Source organism: Petaurus breviceps, unplaced genomic scaffold, assembly GCF_028583685.1.
Source record: "Petaurus breviceps papuanus isolate PSGF00001 unplaced genomic scaffold, PetGlider_PUasm1.0 90919, whole genome shotgun sequence".
Classification (NCBI taxonomy): Eukaryota; Metazoa; Chordata; class Mammalia; order Diprotodontia; family Petauridae; genus Petaurus; species Petaurus breviceps.
Window position 1 is genome coordinate 10,947,215 of NW_027187378.1, and position 20,808 is coordinate 10,968,022.

The window sequence follows — 20,808 nt, forward strand, 5'->3', positions numbered from 1 at the left end:
ATAAAGAAAGATTTGGTAAAGGCTTCCTGTAGATAGGATTTTAGTTGAAACTTAAAGGAAGCTAATTAGAGAGGAGGAGCGAGAGCATTCCAGGCATGGAGAACATGCTCAAAGGCAAGAGCTGGAATGTCTTGTTCATGGAACAGCGAGAAGGCCAGTGTCTTTCTTTAAACTGTTTTCCTTCTACTGCTCCATGCTATTTTATTAAAGGGCTCCTGTTCATAATCTTCCATGATTTTTTTTTTCCATAAGAGTTTACAAATGAATTTATTTTTGAATGGCAGCATCGTGAAATAGACAGGGCACAGAAACCTTGGATAGTACTAGCTGTGTGACTCTGAATAAATCATTAAACCTCTCTTTGCCTCAGCTTCGTCCTCCTGAAAATGAGAGGTGGATCTCTATGGCCTCTAAGAGCCCTTCCAGCTCTAGATCTATGAACCCATCATGTCCTAAACTGGCATTGCCCTTGGCCGCCATATTGTTCCACTTTGCATATATATAAAGCAGTTGCACAAACGTAAAGGTTATTTGTCAGTGTTAAAAAGGATGTCCTTTTGCAGCCTATCTCCTAAAAAGATATGCATGTGAGAAATGGTATAAGCATGTATAACAGGGGCCAGTAATATAGCAAAAACAGATGGAAAGCCTGAGTTTTGCAATAGTAGCTAGGAGATAATTTTTGAAAGCTACAAGGAGGCTTTTGGCTTGCTGGGTGAAGGTTTTATGGGAAGATAGGGACAAGAGTTATACAGGATAAGAGCAGGGATACATTTCAATCTGTACCAGCAAAAGGAGTATTCAAACCAATGAAATGATAGATTCATTAAAATATAAGAAGTAGTATTCAAAAACGGAGTTTTCCACCCTATATTCTCCAAAAATTTTGTATGGGAGCAATAGAAGGAGAAAGCTGAGAGAGGTGGGAAATTAGGTAGCCTATTCTTAGCAGGTATTCCTTTCATTTAGTATATGGAGAATTTAAGATGAGTAAATGATATACATACTCGAAATTATCTAGGTCGTCAGCAATACTGTTGAGAACAGGATGTAGAATTCATGATTTCTTTCTATTATGTCTCCTTTATGAGATGCAATATGAACAATTAAAATCTCGATGATCCTAGACAAATCACTTAACTGCTTAAACACCAGGCAACTCTCTTAAACTATCAATTACAAAGCAAGTGCTGATTTGAATTAATAGAGGGAGTTTCCTCACCATAAGTCCCTGTACCAGTGAAATCATAAATCTAGACAAAAAAATCTTAATAAAATTTTAAGAATATTCTCTTTATCTCAGATGTTAGCTGTATTTGAGGGCCATAAAATAGTACAAACTAATAAGTTAAAATTTAAACTAAGGGTGGTTTTTATTGTTTTAATATTCATTTAAAGAGTTCTATGGAAAACCCCCTGAAAATAGGTACATAGTCCTTTTCTTTTTTCTTTACCCAGTTTTGGAAGGTTAAAGGAAAATAACGTTTTCAATACAGAGAGGTAGTTTGGCGTAGTGGAGAGAGGATTTGCATCATGGTGAGGAAGGCTTGGGCTCAAGTACTGCATCTGACATACAACCACTTTGTGACTGACTATGTGGCCAGTCCCCTTAACCTCTCAGTGCTCCACGTCCAGTTGTCCTGATCTATATCTGGCCACTGGACCCGGATGGCTCTGGAGGAGAAAGTGAGGCTGGTGACTCTGCACAGCCCTCCCTCACTTAAATCCAATCACTTGCACGTCTCAGAATCACCTCCCTGATGTCATGGTTCTCTTCAAGAACAAAGGACAAACAACAGCAGCAACAACCATACTGGAGGGAAGTTCCTTTTACCTATGAGGTCACAGGTCTGGGCAGAAATACTTTCAATGATCAAGTGATACAATCTTTAAATCATTTAAATTGAATAGGGATTGTATTTTCTTTTCATTATGCCAAAGTAAAGTCCTAGAATATTTTTAGGTGGTTGCTACAGAAAATGAGCATACTCTAGCTAATGCTACTCAGTTGGCATTACTTACGGTCCTGACTGGTGGTCAATGTCTGCACCTTTTTGCAGAAGGACTGGTATTGCTTCATGGTGCTTATTTAAAACCGCCACAGTTAAAGGAGGCCTGTCTTCATTATTGGTACAGTTGGGATCAGCTCCCTGCAATTGACATAAAAGGAGATATTTTAATAAAAACTCTGTAGTCCAACTAATAATGCTGTGAGGTGATAGCCGAGATTGGTGAAACATACCTGTTCATGGACTAAAAGAGAGGGAGTTCAAGAGTTAAGATCAGACCCAGAGGAGACATGGATGTGTGAAGGAATAAATATGGATTCTGCAAAACTGAGAAGGCAACTCGATTTGCAGAGCCATGAGTTATGGGAAAGAGGATTTCCTGGCTCCTAATGAGCTAGGATTACAAACTTTCTTTCCAAAGAATCCTTACAGGCAGGTGTTGAAGTTGTGCTTAGGAAAGTATGAACCTGGAAATTGTTCATACCCTTTCAGCCAGAAATCCTACTACTAGGTGCATATTCCAAAGAGATAAAAAAAAAGGGTTCCATATGTAACAAAACATTCATAACAGTACTTTCATGTCAGGAAAAAAAAATAACTGGAAGCAAAGAGGGTAGCCATTGATAAAAGCATGACTAAACAAATTCTGGTTTATGAAATAACAGAATTTATGAAAAGAAAATACAAGGAATTCAGAGACATGTAAAACAAAGAAAACAGAACCAAGAGACAAATATACATATACTAATTACAGTAATATAATAAAAACAATACCAAAAAGCTGCTGTTTATTAATTACAATGACCAGTCTTGGTCTTGGAGAGAGATAATGAAATATATTCTCCTTTTTCTTAGCTCAGAGGCAGGAGATTATTGGTGCATAATATACCAAATCCTTCCAGACAAGTTTGTTTTGTTGGTTAGTTTTGTTGTCTTTTTTGTTACAAAAGAAATTTCTGGGGGTGGAGTAGGTGGGTGGGAGAACATATGGGCAAATGAATGTGGTATTTAAAAATAGCCATTAGTAAATCTATTTTTCTTTTATTTCTTTCCTTCCTTCTTTTTTTCTTTCTTTGAGGCAACTGGGATTAAGTGACTTGCCCAGGGTCACAAAGCTATAAAGTTTCTGAGGTTGTATTTGAACTTAAGTTTTCCTGACCCAGGACTGGTGCTTCATCCACTGCACTACATTGCTGCCCCCAGTAAATCTATTTTTTAGGACGCATGGTAAATTTCCTAAAATTGTGCATATTGCCACTATACTATTAAAACTGATGGTAGGTAGCATGTAGCAAAACAACTTTTTTATTGAACACATTGGGCTTAAAACAACATTGAACAATTGTTATCTGAAACAAATAGACAGGAGGCAGTATATTTAGCAGTTTTGAAGATGGCCTTTGTTGTTATTATTATACTTACTTCATCAAGCATTTGTTCAACCACAAAGATTCTTCCTTCTCCTTTTAGACTTATTTCTTTCAAAAGGTGTCTACTTTCAGCCTATAGAAACAAAGAATATGGCTTATAAACATTTTCTGAGTTATACCTTTCCAGTCTCTATCTCAAGCCTAATCTTAGGAATAAACCTCCTGACACATCAGTAGCTTAAAGATTAAAGTGATATTGAAATAGTTTAACTTCAATCACCAACTTTGGCAAGTTAAGATGGGACCACAAATAATTGACAGAGGAGCTGAGAACTTGATGACATAAAGGAAACACGGAAGGAAATAAACATTAATGAAGCATTTACTACGTGCCAGGAATTGCGGTGAGTACTTTATAAATATCGCCTCATTTGTTCTCACAGAAACTCTATGAGATAAGTGCTATTATCATCCTCATTTTACAGCTGAGGAAATGAGGCAGTCAGAAGTTAAGTGATTTACCCAGGGTCACACAGCTAGTAATTGTCTGAGGCAGAATTTAAACTCAAGATCTTTCTGACTCAGGCCCAGAATTCTATCCACTGACTCACTGTTCTTCGCAATAAGCCAGCGATAGGGCTGTTGGCAAACAAATGGAAGTAGTTAATTATATATTTAATATATATAATGATTAATTATAAAATCTGTACCTGAATTATTTATGGGCTCCTTTAGGTCCTTTGTGTTTTCAGCATTTTCTTTGTGGTAAAATAGAGGTTATCTTGTACCATGTTTTCACTCTTACTAGAGTGCTTGTATAGGACCAGAGCAAATCCTTTAACCCACATCTACAGAGATGCTAACAGGAGTTATTTGCTGAGGTTTCCCAGAGGAAACCCTGGGTACAGACTAACGAGAGAACAATCTCTTTCTTAGGGCTCATTCCCTAAGATCAGACACTGTCTTAGTAGACACAAAGTTAGGGTTTATATTTAACAACTGGAAAATAGAGCTTTTATATCTTAAAGTTAGAAAGGAACCTATTTAGGGTCTTTAAAGGAGAAAAGGGAGTAGGAATGTTCTCTAAGAGCATTAGTAGTTAAAAAAGACTTAAAAGAAAAAGGTGTTAAGCATGGAAGGAAAAAAGAGACTATAATCATAGTAAAGAAGCACCTCAACAGTTACATTAAAAAATAGCATTAGTGACTCCATTTTGCCTTATCCATTACTTTGTGAAGCTAATTTTGTAAGTCACCTGATTTTGAAGAAGTCACAAGATTACTCCCCCTCCCAATGGTCACCCAACTTAAGGAATATCATGACTATCTCAGTGTCTCCTGATTCTCTCCACCAAAAAGAAATCAGGTGTCTCAATCCCTATATCCTGTTTTTTCCCTGTTCTTCACTCCCTCCAAATTGTATATTAATTGTGTAGAAACCAATGGTCAATGTCCTTGGTTACGGAGAGCCTTGGATCAGCTTTGCTTCTGCCACCGAATGCATCGCTAAATAAATCACTTGCCTGGATGAATCTGTTTCTTTATTCTGCTGTAACAATCCCCTTTCATCTGGTCACCTGTAATAGTCTACTATTTGGTTTTCCCTACCTCAGGTCTCTCCCTAGTAGAATCCACACACCATATGGTTGTCAAAATGATTTTCCTAAAGAGCAGATCTATCTAAGATCTTCCATATCCACGTCACTTCCATATTCAATAAACACCAATAGCTCCCTACTGCCTCTAGGATATAAACTTTGTTTGGCTTCTAAAGCCCTTTACAACCTGTATTTCCTGTCTTCTTAAATATTGATGCAACTATATGGGCACAACCAAGGGCTCTCTGTTACCTCTAGGATAACATATAAAGTCCATCTGGCTGTTTATCTTGAGGCAGCTAGATAGAACAACCAGTGGCTTCCTATTACATCCAGGATAAAATATAAACTCCATTTTGCCTCTCCCATTAGACTGTAGGTTACTTGAGGGCAGGGACTGTCTTTTACCTCTTTTTGTATCCCCAGTGCTTAGCACAGTGCCTGGCATGCAACAGGCTCTTAATAAATATTTAATTGACACAACCTATTCCCCCAAATTACTTTATTATGCATTGAAGCAGCTAGAGGCCAAAGTGGAGAGAGGGCCAGACTTAGACTCAGGAAGACCTCTTGTCAAATCTTGCCTCAGACACTTGCTGGCTGTGTGATCCTGGGCAGTCATTTGACCTCTCTCAGTATCAGCTTCCTCATCTATAAAATAAGGATGATAAATAATAGTACCTACCTCACAGGGTTGTAGTGGGGATCAAAAGGAGATTTTATATATATATGTCACTTACAAACATAAAAACGCTACATAAAAAACAACTATTAGATTATCATTATTATTGTTATTCTTATTATATTACTTCCCTTTCTACAGTTCAGACCAGGGGTGGGGAACCTGAGGCTTTGAGGCCACTTGTGACAAAGAATGATCTGCAAAGTTTGAATTTAGTCAAAGGGCCGCCCTTTAGGGCCTAGAGGGCCACAGGTTCCCCACCCCTGGTCCAGCCACACTGACCTTCTTGCTGTTCCTTGCACTCAGCACCCTCCTTACCTCTGCACTGTCACCCCAAACAGAGCCTGGAATTGATTCCCTCCTCACTTCTCCTCCTCAGAATCCTTATTTCCTTCAAAACTCAGCTTAAAGGTGACCTTCTATATGAAGCTTTTCCTGTTTCTTGCAGTTGCTGTTAGACTGTGAGCTCTCTGAGGGCAAGGACAATTTTCTCCCTTTTTCGGTAGTGTCCCTAGTGCTTAGCACAGTGCTTGGCACTTGGTAGGTGCTTAATATTTATTGACTGACTGTAACCCCTCCCCTATCATCTTTGAACGTACTTATACACAAATATGTTGTCTTCCTTGAATGAAGGGACTGTTTCATGTTTGTCTTTGTGTCCCCAGTGCCTGGAAAAGTCTGACATCTAGCAGGAGCTTACTAAATACTTGTTGGTTGACTAGTTGTTTGAAGCATTCCTTCTGTGTGTATGTCCCTAGGCCTCTAAGAAAGACCTGAAATGAGAAGGGGCTGCTGTTGAGGCTACAAGCACTCACAGAAGAGAGGGAGTAAGATCTTGGCAGATGTTCACTTCAAAGGCTCCATACACTAGAAAAACTTTTAACTTGAAGGCTTGGCAGAAACAAGGGGCAATCCAACAATGCTACCACAAAGAGCACATTTTTTTCTCTGCCACTTATTAGTTGTATCATGTTGGGCAAATAACTGTACTTCACCAAACTTTATTTCCAAGACTTTCATTTACTTACCATAGAAGGTTGCTATGCAGAAAGTACTTTGGGCCCTCCAAAAGATTTTTGTGATTAATTTCCCTTTTAAGAGGTCTTTAAAACAGTTTCTAAGAATTTGAGAGATTAATCAATAGGCAAAATTGTGCAATGGAAAAAAAAAACCTGAAATGGATGAAACATTGAGGAGACAGGAGAGCTAGTTCTAGCAGCAGTCCAGTCAATGGTCTAGATCACCATTTAACCTCTTTTGACTTGTTTCCTTGTCTGTAAAATACAAAGGTTGGACTAGGTGATCCTTAAGGTCCCTTCTACTTCCTAAACTTGTGTGCTTCTCTTTATTAGATGTACTCATTTTCTGCCCCTCCGTATAACCATTGCAATGGGCAGCGCAGCATCCTGTACTAGAGAAGGCAATCACAAGGAATAAGTGTTGTACATACCGAAAGGTCTTCCTTTCCTTGAAATGGTCCTATCTTCTTTTTATTCATTATGTCTCTTGTAGAGTCTGAGGTGCTTTTGTTGTTTTCATTTACTAAAGAAGAACATAAAAGAGTTAAGATTCAAAGGAATGTTCTCTCCTTGCAGTGCTATGGCAGATGGGGCCATTTATGTTTAAACGGGGGTAGGGAATAAACAAAATCAGAAGGGAGAATTTGTGTTCCATTTATTCTGTAAGAAGGGTCCCTACAATTTCCTCATGAAGTTTTCTCTTGACCAAGCCCTAGGACCTCATCATCCTGTTTCCAGGGCATTTGAGCTGGTATATCCTTAAGTTCAAAGAAATATTAACTAAGCAGAAGGGTGTCAATATATGAGTTTTTGTAATGGGTGGTCAGGTACATTATTTTCGGGTTCTCTTCTCTATAGGTTATTATGATCAAGTTTTATGGGATACTCTTTTTTTTTTTTTTGCTGTTTTGGAGGGGGGAGGGCAGGGCAATTGGGGTTAAGTGACTTGCTCAAGGTCACACAGCTCATGTTAAGTGTCTGAGGCCAGATTTGAACTCAGGTTCTCCTGACTCCATGGCCGGTGCCCTATTCACTGTGCCACCTAGCCACCCCTGGGATACTCTTAACTTGTTGAAAACATTAAGGGAAAACTTACCTGCACATAATTCGCTACCATAATGTCCATTTTGACCTCCTATTACTGTGCTTGGAAAATGCTTGTCATGATTTACTGGCTTGTTGGTGGAAATATTCTGGCAAAGGACATAAATAATGCATTTTAAAGGATAACTCTGAAAATTTTTTTTCTTAATAAGTACAGTGATTCTTCCTAGCTAATTCAAATTAAAAAAAAAGACATATCTGAAACAAAAAGAAACAATGAAAAATAAAACTTAGCAAATTAATCTTCAAAACAAAGAACTTTTATATAATATATATGTAAAATATGTATTTAGATTCAGAACTATTAAAATACCAAAGGAAAAAGAAAGCCTAGAGAATCCGGAGCAGATAACCATGATGATAGAAACTGAAAAACCAACTGAAAAACCTCAAAGTTTATAAATAGTCATCGTATATTAATTTAGACAAGCTAAGAGTAATGGTTGCAAGAAAGGATCAAGCCCTAGTATTGACAGTTAGAACATCAAGTAGATGCGATATATTTTAAAAGCAGATGAAAATTATGTCAGGATATAAAGGAACTGACAATGTGCCAACAAATCTCTGCAGCTACAAGCACCATCACCAATATCAGTGGAGATAAGAAAACTTATAAAAAGATTTTTAAGAGTTAGGTGGATTAGAATGTTAAGAAAGGTCGGGGTGAAAGGTATAAAGTAAAATCAATGAGTAAATTAGATTATATACAATGAGAATTGCACTGTATAAACTTTCTTTTCACAAATGGTTTCTCTCTACAAAGATGCAACAAAGTACAGGTAGAGACAGTGTTGTGGAGAAAGGAGAGTTAACTCCTGAAAGTCAGATTGTAAATCACTCTAGAAGTGAATTTAAGGTTTATTATCATAATGACAGAAATAAATAAGAAATAATTCAAATAGCTACGTTAAAATATAAGTTATATGTTGATGCTTAAAATCTTTTTAAAAACCAGACAGATTATCTTCTGATTCAATTTAAAGAAAAACAAAACATTTAAAGTCAATATAGAAATTAGGGAGATGATATGTACTGTCTATGTGACACTGGGCAATTCATATGACCTCTCAGTAGCCCCAGGAAACTCTGTGACACAATCAGTAGAAGGGCATAAATTGCACTGGTAGAATGTGTTGCCTACTTGGGCATTCTCTTCACTAATGAAATTGTAGGTCCAAACTCCAAATCTCAAACCAAAAAAGGAACCTGGACATATGGAAATCTGAGAGAGGATCACAGAGTTAGAGTTGCAAGGATTTCTGGGGCCATCTAGTCCAATACCCTTGTTTTATAGATGAGGAAACAGACTTGGTGATTGGATAACTTGCCAGGATCATATAGGCAGTGAGCAATGGTCAGAGCAGGTACCTGGGCACTCTGACTCCAAACCTAGCACTCTTTGTACAACATCAAGCAGTCTCTGGAATAAATATAGAAAACAATGCTGTATGTTTTAAAAATCTAATAACTGACTTTACGAATATGCATAAGTCCTTTGTAACATTAGGGATCAGTCCCCAAATTATCACTCACTATAGCACGTTGTGGTCTTCACAGGGTTGATTCCTTTAAAAAAATTTATTTTTCAATTAATTGGCATTTATTCTCTCACTCCCTCCTCCATTGGGAAAAAAGAAAAACAGTTGGTATTACAAATATTCATAGTCTCCATGCTGACTATTTTCAAATCTACCTATCTTCCCCCAACCTTTCAGCTCACCTCCAATTTCACATCTCCAACTGCCTTTCAGACATCTCAAAATGAATGTCTGGTAGACATCTTAAATTCAACACATCCAAAACTGAACTCATTATCTTTCTCCCTAAACACTGCTCTGCTCCAACTCTCACCCCAGTTTTTTCCTTATTACTATAGAAGGTAGCACCATCCTCCAAGTACCTCAGGTTTACAACCTAGTAGGGAGGCATCCCTGACTCCTGACTCTCTCACCCCCATATCCAATCTGTTGCCAGGGTCTGTTGATTTCAACTTTGTAACATCTCTTTAGTATGCTGCCTTCTCTCCTCTGACACTGCCACACTGTGGTAGAAGCCCTCCTCACCTCATTCCTGGAGTATTATAATATCCTGCTGGTGGGCCTGCCTGCCTCATGTCTCTCTCTACTCCAATCCATCCTCCATTTAGACAGCAAAGTGAATTTCTTTTTATTTCTTTTCACTCTCATTTAATAATATTTTTTTTCCAATTACATGTAAAGATAGTCTTCAATGTTCATTTTAATAAGATTTTGAGTTCCAAATTTTCCTCCCTCTCCTCTCCCCTCCCCAAGACAGCAAGCAATATGATATAGGTTATACATGTACAATCACGTTAAACATATTTCCACATTAGTCATGTTGTGAAAGAAGAATCAGAACAAAAGGGAAAAACCACGAGAAAGAAAAAAACAAAAAACGTGAAAATTATATGCTTCAATCTACATTCAGATTCTATAGTTCTTTCTCTGGATGTGGTTAGCATTAAGTTATTTTCTAAAATGCAGGTCTGATCACAACAGCCTCTGTAAACTCCAGTAGTTCCCTATTGCCTTCAGGATCAAATACAAAATGCTCTGTTTAGCATTCAAAGCTTTTCACAACCTAGTTCCCTTATACCCTTTCCAGTCTCCTTATACCTCATTCCTTGACATGTACTCTTTGATCCATTGATACTGGCTCCTGGCTGCTCCAGAAACAAGACCATCCATCTCTTGGCTCTGGGCATTTTCACCAGCTGCCCTCCATGCCTGGCATGTTCTCCCTCCTCAGCTCTGCCTACTTATTTCCATGGCTTCCTCTAAGTCCCATCTAAAATCCCATCTTTTACAGGAAGCCTTTTCCAATACCTCTTAATTCTACTGTTTTTCCTTCTGTTAATTATTTCCTATTTATCCTTATTTGTATATATTTGTTTGCATGTTGTCTCCTCCATTAGATTGTAAACTCCTTGAAAGCAGGAACTGTCTTTTACCTCTTTTTTTTTTGTATCCCCAAGTGCTTAGCACAGTGTCTGGCACATAGTAGGTCCTTAATAAGTATTATTTATTTGATAATCAAATCACACAAATTCCCACATTGGTCATGTCCAAAAATATTTCTCATTTGCCATCTTAAATAAATCACTTCTTTGTCAAAATCTAGTATTACTTACTTTCTTGGGGTCTTGGAGGTGATCCTAAGTGTTTGGGTTTCTAATACTATTACTCCTTAACTTCCTCCACTATGTCTCCCACTAACAAGTATCCAGTAGATTAGTAGACATTTCAAAAAGGTATTTACTAAGGACATTAAGTAAGAATAGTTCATACAGGGGAGGCCAGGTAGCACAGCAAGTAAGAGCACTGGCTCCAGTGTTGAGAAGACCTGGAGATCGAATCCCGGGCTCAGACACTTAGCACCCACCCAGAAACACCTGGCCGTCTAACCTTGAGCAAGTTACTTAACCCCAATTGTTTAGGGGCGGCCGGGTGGCTCAGCGAGTAAGAGCTCCGGCTCCAGTGTTGGGATGACCTGGATCAAATCCGGGCTCAGATACTCAGCACCACACCCAGGAATAACTGCCCGTGTAACCTTGAGCAAGTTACTTAACCCCGATTGCTTTAAAAAAAAAAGAATAGTTCATACAAAACATTATCCCTCAAATTCTCTCTAACAAATATACACAGATTCATGGTAATTGTGGACTCAAACTTGGAGTACGATGGAGTACAGTGAGAAATATTGGTAGGATTCATGTAAGGCAAAGAGATAACTCACAATTCCTGTTGCTTTGTTGCCTGGATGTACTTTCTTGAATCTAAAGCCAGTATTCTCAATATGGCTGGGAGTAGAGGTATCAAAAATAGAAACTGTTCTTATGAAAGCAGTTCCCTTTTAGGGGCTTTGCTCTATCTCTGGAACTTAAATCCTCACTTCCCACACCTGGAGCCTTCCACTGACTTAAAATGGTTTCTGCGCACGCACACACACACGCGCGTGCACGCACACATACACACACACACACACACACCCCTTCATCCCAAGGAGTGTGATTTTATATCAATGAATCTTTAAGATACTTCCAATGTGCTATCTGATTTCATCCACTGGCTACTATCCTAAAATTCTCTAAAATTTATTAGGCATTTATTCATAAATTATGTTGAAGTTGGAGGAAAAATCCTCAATACCCTGTACACTGATTCAACTGAAGCATCTGGGACTTCTGTGATTATTTTAATTGGGGTGGAGGTATAATTCCCACTCCTTACACTCAACTTCCCTGATTCTCATTTTTCTCATCTAATGGTCAAGCATGGCTTAATGGATAGGAGTGGATTTGGATTTGAAGTCAGGAAAGTCTGGATTCAAAACCCAGCTTAGATGAGTGGGGAATGGGGTGGAGGGGGTGAGAGAATTTGTAACTGAAAATTTAAAAAAATGCAAAAAAAAAAACCCAAACCCAAACCAGTCATACAATTTACTAACTGGGTAAATGAACCTGGGTAAATGACCTCACTTCTCTCATTCTGTCTGTAAACTGGAGACAAAAACCTTTACTCTTTCTAGGCTTGTGAGGCTCAAATAAATTCACATGTGCAAAGTGTTCGTGAACCTCCAAATGTAATATAAATGTCAGCTCAAACGTGGTTGCTCAATTAAAAAATTGAGGGTTTTTTTTTTCAGTAAAAAGAGTCTTGGAATATGAATTCTCTCCTTCTGCTTCTTCTTCCTCCAATTTCCTCTTTCCCCCTCTGTCAAAACCACATTTATTTCACCATTATAGAAAGTACTCTGTGAAAAACTCCCTTTACCAATAAAGCTCAGCTTTAAATCTTTAACTTATTCTTAGACAGTTGTGTGGGTCACTGAAAGGTTAAATGATGTAATACAGGTGATATTTGTTAGAGGTAGGTTTTGAACACCAATTGACTGGGAAGCTAGCTCCCTAGCCAATACATCATGCTACCATTCACATATTCGATGATGAATTAAAAAGTAATAAAAATTTAGCTGTTTTCTTTTCTTTTTTTTTTTAAGCAATCAGGGTTAAGTATCCCGACACTGGAGCCGGTGCTCTTACTCACTGAGCCACATGGCTGCCCCTAAAATTCTTTTCTTTTTTTTTTTTTTGCTTTTTTTTTGGAGGGCAGTTGGGGTTAAGTAACTTGTCCAAGGTTACACGGCTAGTATTTTTGTGGGGGTGTTAAGTGTCTGAGGCCAGAACCGAACTCAGGTCCTCCTGACTCCAGGGCTGACACTCTACTCACTGCACCACCTAGCCACCTCATAGCTGTTTTACTTTAAAAGAACTTTCTCAGACTGTAAATTGCAGAGGTATGAATTATCATTGGGAGAGGTAGCTTCCTCACCTGGAAGTTCCCTGTATCAATGAAACCACAAGTCTAGTGTTATTGAGTTGTTTTTAGTTATGTCTGACTCTCTGTGACCCCATTTTTGGGGTTTTCTTGGTAAAGATTTCCTCCTCCAGCTCATTTTATAGATGAAGAAACTGACACAAACAGGTTAAGTGACTTGCCCATGGTCACACAGGTTTTTTGGTTGCTGTCCTTTTTTCTCAATAGGACCAAAATGACATCACTGTGCTAAAGTCAAGTTTCAGTGTGTCTGACTGTGGCTGATCAGACCAATACAAGCTTGAAATGCTCTACCACAGGTTGGACACAAATAATCCGTGTGAACATTTGGGATGGATTCTCTAAATTTGTGCGTCTTGTGTTTCTTTTGAGCTGTTTCAATTCTACTTTGCTCATAGAACACAGCACCGTCTGTGTGGGTATGCCATGATGAGCAGTCCTGTGCGAGTGCCTTCCATGTCACACAATCAATTCCAAAGTTCTTGAGAAAGACCTTGAGAGTGTCCTTGTATCGCTTCTTCTAACCACCATGTGAACGCTTGCCCTATGTGAATTCTCCATAAAACAGCCTTTTTTGGCAAGTATATGTTTTGCATTGGAACAACATGGCCAGTTCACTGGAGTTGCAGAGTTTGAAAGCTTGGCAGTTTAGTTTGAGTAAGGACCTCAGGGTGTGGAACCTTATTCCTTCCAGATGATCTTCAGAATCTTCCTAAGACAATTCAAATGGAAGTGATGGTCACATAGCTATTAAGTGTCTGGGGTCAGATTTGAACTCAGGTTCTCCTGACTGTGCTCTATCTACTGCCACCTAACTGCTATGTTCAAATCTAGTAGCTATTACTTTTCCTTTCTTTTTTTTTTTCCTGTTTTAAGTGTTTTTATTCATGTCTCTCTCTCTTTTTTAACATAACCATAACTTCTCCCAGTATCCCTCCTTATCACCTCCCAAAGAGACATCCCATATAACAATATTTTAACGGCAAAAAGATAAAGAGAAAAAAGTCCACACAACTGATCAATATAACAATTAAGTCTAAAAACATATTCAATGTATAACACTTTTGGACCTTACACCTCTAAAAAGAGTGGAATGGGACTGTTTTTTCATCTCTTCTTTCAACCCATGCTTGTTCTTTTAACTTTTTTAATATTCACTTTTGATTTTTCTGGTGATGATTCTTTTTGTTTGCGGTAATTTCTGTGTATCTGTTTTCTTATCTCTGGTTACTCCCCTTTGCATCAGTTCATGTAGATCTTTCCATGTATTTCTATTTCATTTTCATTCATCATATTCATTTACATCACAGTAATATTCCATTATAATCATGTACCACAATTTATTTAACCATTCTCATTTCCCAAATGATAAGCATTTACTTTATTTTTCAATTCTTTGCTTTCACAAAAAGTGTTGCTATACAGCTCTTTTTGTTGTGGCAAAGAATTGGAAATTAAGGGGGTGTCCATCAATTGGAGAATGGCTGAACAAGTTGTGGTATATGCATGTTATGGAATATTATTGCGCTATAAGAAACGGGGAGCAGGCGGTCTTCATATTTACCTGGAGAGGCTTAAAAGAACTGATGCTGAGTGAGAAGAGTAGAACCACGAGGAATTTGTACACAATTACAGACACAACGTATGTGTGATGACCAACTTTGATAGACTGGACTCTTCTCAACAATGCAGGGATATAAGTCAATCCCAAAAGACGCATGATGGAGAGAAAAACGTGCATCCAGAGAAAAAACTAGAAAGAACTAAATTTATATCCAGGTGGAAGCAAAATACCTGATCTTTTTCGTTCTCTTATTTGATTTTATGTCCTCTATACTATTTTTCATCCCAGCTGGTACAATCCATCCTTATAACCTGACCATTGTATAATGTGAAAGTATCTACAGATCCTATACTTGATTATAAGACGCCATGGGGGGGAGGGGAGGGAGGGGGACAAAATGTGAAATTCAAGGAATTGTGGAATTGAATCCTGTAAACTAAAAGGAAACAAATTAATAAATTAAAGAATTAAAAAATAAAAAAAAGTGTTGCTATAAATATTTTGGTATATATAGGGCTTTCTTCTTCTTAATGAATGCTCATGTTCTTTGATTATTTATCTGTTGAGGAATAGCTTTTGGTCTTCTATATATCTACAAATTGTTTATATATCCCAGATACCAAACTCTTATCAAAGGAATTTAATACAATGATTTTTTTATCCCCATTTCATTGCTTCCCCTCTTATCCTAGGTGCCTTAATTTTGTTTGTGCAGAAGGTTTTCAGTTGTATATAATCAAAGTTATCTATTGTCTTTTGTAATTGCCTATATTCCTTATTTGATTAAGAATACATCTCTCACTCATAGCTGTGAATGGGATATGATCTGCTTTTCTAATTTTTTGGTAGTATGATCTCTAATGGGTTGGGGTTTTTTTGAAGTGAGGGAGGCAGGGCAATTGGGGTTAAGTGACTTGCCCAAGGTCACACAGCCAGCTTAAGTGTCAAGTGTCTGAGGTTGGATTTGAACTCAAGTACTCCTGACTTCAGGGCTGATAACTCTATTCACTGTGCCACCTAGCTGCCCCTGATTTTAATGTTAAAACTACATAGTCTCTTAAAAATCAAGTAGGGGGACGGCCAGGTAGCACAGCAAGTAAGAGCACCGGCTCCAGTGTTGAGAAGACCTGGAGATCGAATCCCGGGCTCGGACACTTAGCACCCACCCAGAAACACCTGGCCGTGTAACCTTGAGCAAGTTACTTAACCCCAATTGCTTAGGGGCGGCCAAGTGGCTCAGCAAGTAAGAGCACTGGCTCCAGTGTTGGGACGACCTGGAGATCGAATCCTGGGCTCAGACACTCAGCACCACATCCAGAAATAACTGGCCGTGTAACCTTGAGCAAGTTACTTAACCCCGATTGCTTTAAAAAAAAAAATTAAATAAAAAATAAAAAAAAAATCAAGTAGGGAGGTCTTCCCTATGCAATTTGTATTTTCCAGTTTATCAAGCATTGTTATTGATTTCCATTGTTTCTCATTTTCCCTTGTCTAGTTTGTTGTATTGGTCTAAGTCATCATTTTTAAAAATTCTTTTTTTGTCAAAAGGGAATACAAATGGGTGAGTCTGGGAGTAGCTGTCTAATGTATAACTCACAACTTTTGCAGCCTGACCAGCAACCTTGATATCCCCCAAAATGTCACCTACTATTGAGGATCAGCTGATTTTGAATGTCCTAAAGGAGGAACAGGTTCCCCAGAACAAGATCACTGTTGTTGGGGTTGGTGCAGTTGGCATGACATGTGTCATCAGTATCTTAACAAAGGATTTGGCTGATGAACTTGCCTTAGTTGATGTAATAGAAGACAAACTAAAGGGAGAAATGATGGATCTCCATCATCAACACAGCAGCCTTTTCCTCAAGACGCCAAAGATTGTTTCTGGAAAAGACTACAGTGTAACTGCAAACTCAAAACTTGTGATTGTTATGACTGAGGCACGTCAACAGGAGGGAGAAAGTCATCTTAATTTGGTCCAGCATAATGCGAATATCTTTAAATTCATCATTCCCAATATTGTTAAATACAGCCCTAATTGCAAGCTGCTTATTGTTTCCAATCCAGTGGATATTTTGACATATGTGGCCTGGAAGCTTATCTTCCCAGTAAGGGTGGGTGACAAGGGAGGAAGGGAATGAATCTGGAATTCAAAGTTTTAAAATCAAATGTTTAAAAAAAAAATATATATATATATATACACACTATTATTAATACTATTTTGCACGTAATTGGGAAATAAGATATATAGGCACTGGGGCATAGAGATCCACCATGACCTACTGGAAAAGTCGAAAGGGGTATGGGAGAAAATATGGGAGAGAGCAGATTGGAGGAGGGGATATCCTGTGGGACCGCTATTCTGGGGCAGTGGGTAGGGGAAAAACAGGGAGAAAATTTGTAACTCAAAATCTGGCAGAAATGAATGATGTATATCTCAAGTTAATAAAACATTAGAAAAATGAAAAAAAAAGGCTCTTTCTTGTGTATCTTTTTATCTGAGAAAATTTTCCTCATTCTACCACTTCCATACTCCCAGTGCATTCCTCTTTCTTACCCCTACTTTTGTTTTTTTGTTTTCTGAGATCCTCCCTACATGACTGACTAACACCCATGCCCTCTATGTAGACTCCTTCTAACTGCCTTAATAATGATAAAGCTGTTAGGAGTTACATGTAACATCTTCCCATAAAGGAATGTAAACAGTTTAACTTTATTGAGACCCTCATGATTACTCTTTCATGTTTACTTTTTTAAAATTCTCTTGAATCTTCTGTTTGAATGCCAAATTTTGTATTTGGTTCTGGTCTTTTCATCAGAAATGCTTGGAAGTCCTCTGTTTCAATAAATTTTAATCTTTTCCCCTGATGGATTATACTCAGATTTTCTGGGTAGGTTATTCTTGGTTATTCTAGTTCCTTTGTCTTCTGGATTATCATATTCTAAGATCTCCATTCCTTTAACATAGAAGTCATTAGATCTTGTGGGATCCTGACTATGGTTCTACAATATGAATTGTTTCTGGCTACTTGCAATATTTTCTCCTTTACATGAAAGTTCTGAAATTTGGCTATAATATTCTTGGGAGTTTTAATTTTGGAATCTCTTTCTGAAGTTGATTGATGGCTTCCTTCCATTTTTATTTTACCATCTGGATCTTAGATATCAGTGTAGTATACCTTGATAATTTCTTTAAATATAATGTCTGGGATTTTATTTTTTTTATCATGGCTTTCTGGTAGTTCAATAATTCTTACATTATCTCTCCTCAGTCTATTTTCCTTTTTCTTTCTTTTTTTGGGGGAGGGGGGGAAGGCAAAACAATTGGGGTTAAGTGACTTGCCTAACGTCACACAGCTAGTGAGTGTCTAAAGTTGGATTTGAACTCAGGTCCTCTTGACTCCAGAGCTGGCACTCTATTCACTGCGCCACCTAGCTGTCCCTAATTTTATCTTTTTAGAAGGCAATTGGGGTTAAGTGACTTGCCCAAGGTCACATGGCTAGTTTTGTGTTAAGTGTCTGAGGCTGGATTTGAACTCAGGTCCTCCTGACTTCAGGGCCAGTGCTCTATTCACTGTGCCACCTAGCCCACTCCCTCTATTCTTTTGATTTCATTTTATTGTATCTTGAATTCGCATGGAGTCACAAGATTCTACTTGCTCAATTCTAGTTTTTAAGGAGTTATTTTATTCAGTGAACTTTTTGTACCTCTTTATCTATTTGGCCAATTATGCTTCTTAAGGAGTTTTTTCTTCAGTGCATTTTTTTGTGCCTCTTTTACTATTAGGCCAATTCTGTGGGGTTTTTCTTAAAGTATTATTTTCTTCTGTTTTCTTTGCTGTCCCTAACCAGACTATTAATTTTCTTTCAATACTTTCACTTCTTTTCGCAATTACCACTCATCTCTTTCTTTGACTCTTCTAGGAATTCTTGCTGAGTTTGGGTCCAATGAGCATTTTTCTTTAAAGCTTTGTTTGTAACTGGTTTCACATTGTTGTTTTCTTCTAAGTTCATGTCTTGGTCTTCCCTGTCACTATGGCAGCTTTTTATGATCAAGCTCTTTTTTGGTTGTTCACTCATTTTCCCAAACTATATTTTTTACCTCAAACTTTATGTTAAAGTTGGGCTCTGCTCACCTTCTTCCTTTACAACTAATATGGGTATATAAGCAGCAATTAACTTCATAGTAGTTTCCTGGCTTAAAATCACCATAAGAAGCATCAGTCAAGCAGACCAAGTGTCCAGTGAAATTAGGTCTTTGGTGACACAATGAAAATTAATTCTACCAACTCTTATATGTACATTTCTCCAGAAGACCTATGAAGGTGTCCTCCCATTTAGATCTAACTTCTTTAGATCTTTTGGTATCATTTACAGTCAGAGTGCTGTAGCAGCAAGCACCCCAAGCATCCTCAGGGTTGCTGCCAACACAGGTTCTTGGATCTGCTTTGATAAAGGAAAGCAACTCAAATTGGGTTAACAAGCTTACTTTAATCAGTCAGATATGTATCGTTTACCTAGTTCAGGGGAAAAAGGTCAGCACCCCGAACTTCAGAATATACAGACAGAATTATTAAGACAGAAACAGATCAAGTAGACAGATTTCCAAACTGTCCAAGCATTACATCCATACCAAATCAACATCTGGGTTTTTCCAAGCCGAGGGGGGGCTCTGTAGCAGCAACAGCTTCCCAGAGTCTCATCTGATCAAATCACAGAACACTTCTCAAAGTGAGCCCCCCAAAACAAAGCTACACATCAGGGCTTATATAGCCTTCTCCTGGCTCAGAGAATGTAACAACCTTATTGACTCGCTGGCCAATCAAGAAGTATCTACTGAAAAACAAGCCTAGCACCCCAGGCTCCAGGTGCACTTTAGCCTAGGGGCAGGGAAGATCTTTAAATTTGCATTTCCATTACAATGTCAATATGGATGTGGTTCAGTTCCTTCAGCTGTATAATAGTTTATCAGTCATTACATAAATAATCTACAGTAAGGTACTTATACTTCAATACTCCAGTATATCCACAATCTCATTAATGTGGGTGTGCTCCCTTAATTAGTGCAAGTCACAATTCATTCACACATTCTCATCTTATATAATTATTATCTAAAGCCTCAATAGAGTATCTACCTAATGTGCCTAAAGCATTCCTTTAGGTTTTTGTTTTGTTTTGTTTTGTTTACATTTTGTAGGCTCTAGGGAAGCACTTAGACTATCCATCTACTATTTCTTGCTCTCATTACATGACCATCCCAAGTCATTTTCCAATAATACATTTACTTGGTGATATCTCTCCCAAAACTTCAATTGCCCAAGGTATCACTAGTAACAGAACACCATTTATTTATAACTATGTGGGTTACCAATAATTCTGACTCTTTATAGGCTGTAATGTTCCATGATTTACAACAATATATTACTAGAAGAAAGTTGTTATTTAAACAATGCATTTTTGTTTCATTGAGCAGCTTGGGATCACTGAAAGAACCGCACAAATTTCTAAATATAAGGTTGGATGTTTTCTTATCTCTGATTTAATTCTGGGCCCAACACATCTGCAGTGTCATCCTAACTCATTGAATTGTCCATCCAGCTGCATGACATAGCATAGGCCAGTGTTCTTCAGGAGGGAGTAAGGACTACTGAGGGTGATCAAAATAATTCAATTTGGTATAAGAAAAACAAATTATAATTTCTATTTATATATTTCCTATTCTTTTAAAAAAGAAAGGAAGTTTTACTGACATTTACTACATAGAATGAGACTGCTGGCATCACTTGGCCCATATGTGAGATGGGTAAGTGTTACAGTATATGAAGTATTTTAAGGAAAGAATGGAGTTCCACAAAATGACAGGCTTGACAGTGATATCCTCACTCACTAGGTTTCAGCATAATGTATTGAATATATATACACTTGGTTAAATGGATCCATAAACTGCATTATCTAGTCTTAACTAAACTATATATTACACAATGGATAAGTTGCTTTAAAAGATTTTTGCAAAGAAACCATAGTTTTAAGATCATACTAATAATGGAAGTACAAGATTCCCAACAACAAGAAAATGGCAGAACTGACACTTCTACTCTTAGCAACAGCC

General features: G+C 37.8%; 1 protein-coding gene across 2 annotated transcripts in view; it reads right to left on the minus strand.

Annotated features, from left to right (window-relative positions):
- Positions 1-20,808, minus strand: part of DZANK1 (double zinc ribbon and ankyrin repeat domains 1) — a 135,410-nt gene that overhangs the window by 13,202 nt on the left and 101,400 nt on the right. For both annotated transcript variants that reach the window (XM_069075472.1, XM_069075473.1), the window contains 4 exons: positions 7,774-7,870; positions 7,109-7,200; positions 3,432-3,512; positions 2,023-2,150 (listed from right to left, as the gene is read on the minus strand). In XM_069075472.1, coding sequence (XP_068931573.1) covers positions 2,023-2,150; positions 3,432-3,512; positions 7,109-7,200; positions 7,774-7,870 — 398 coding nt within the window. The remainder of the gene's footprint in view (positions 1-2,022; positions 2,151-3,431; positions 3,513-7,108; positions 7,201-7,773; positions 7,871-20,808) is intronic.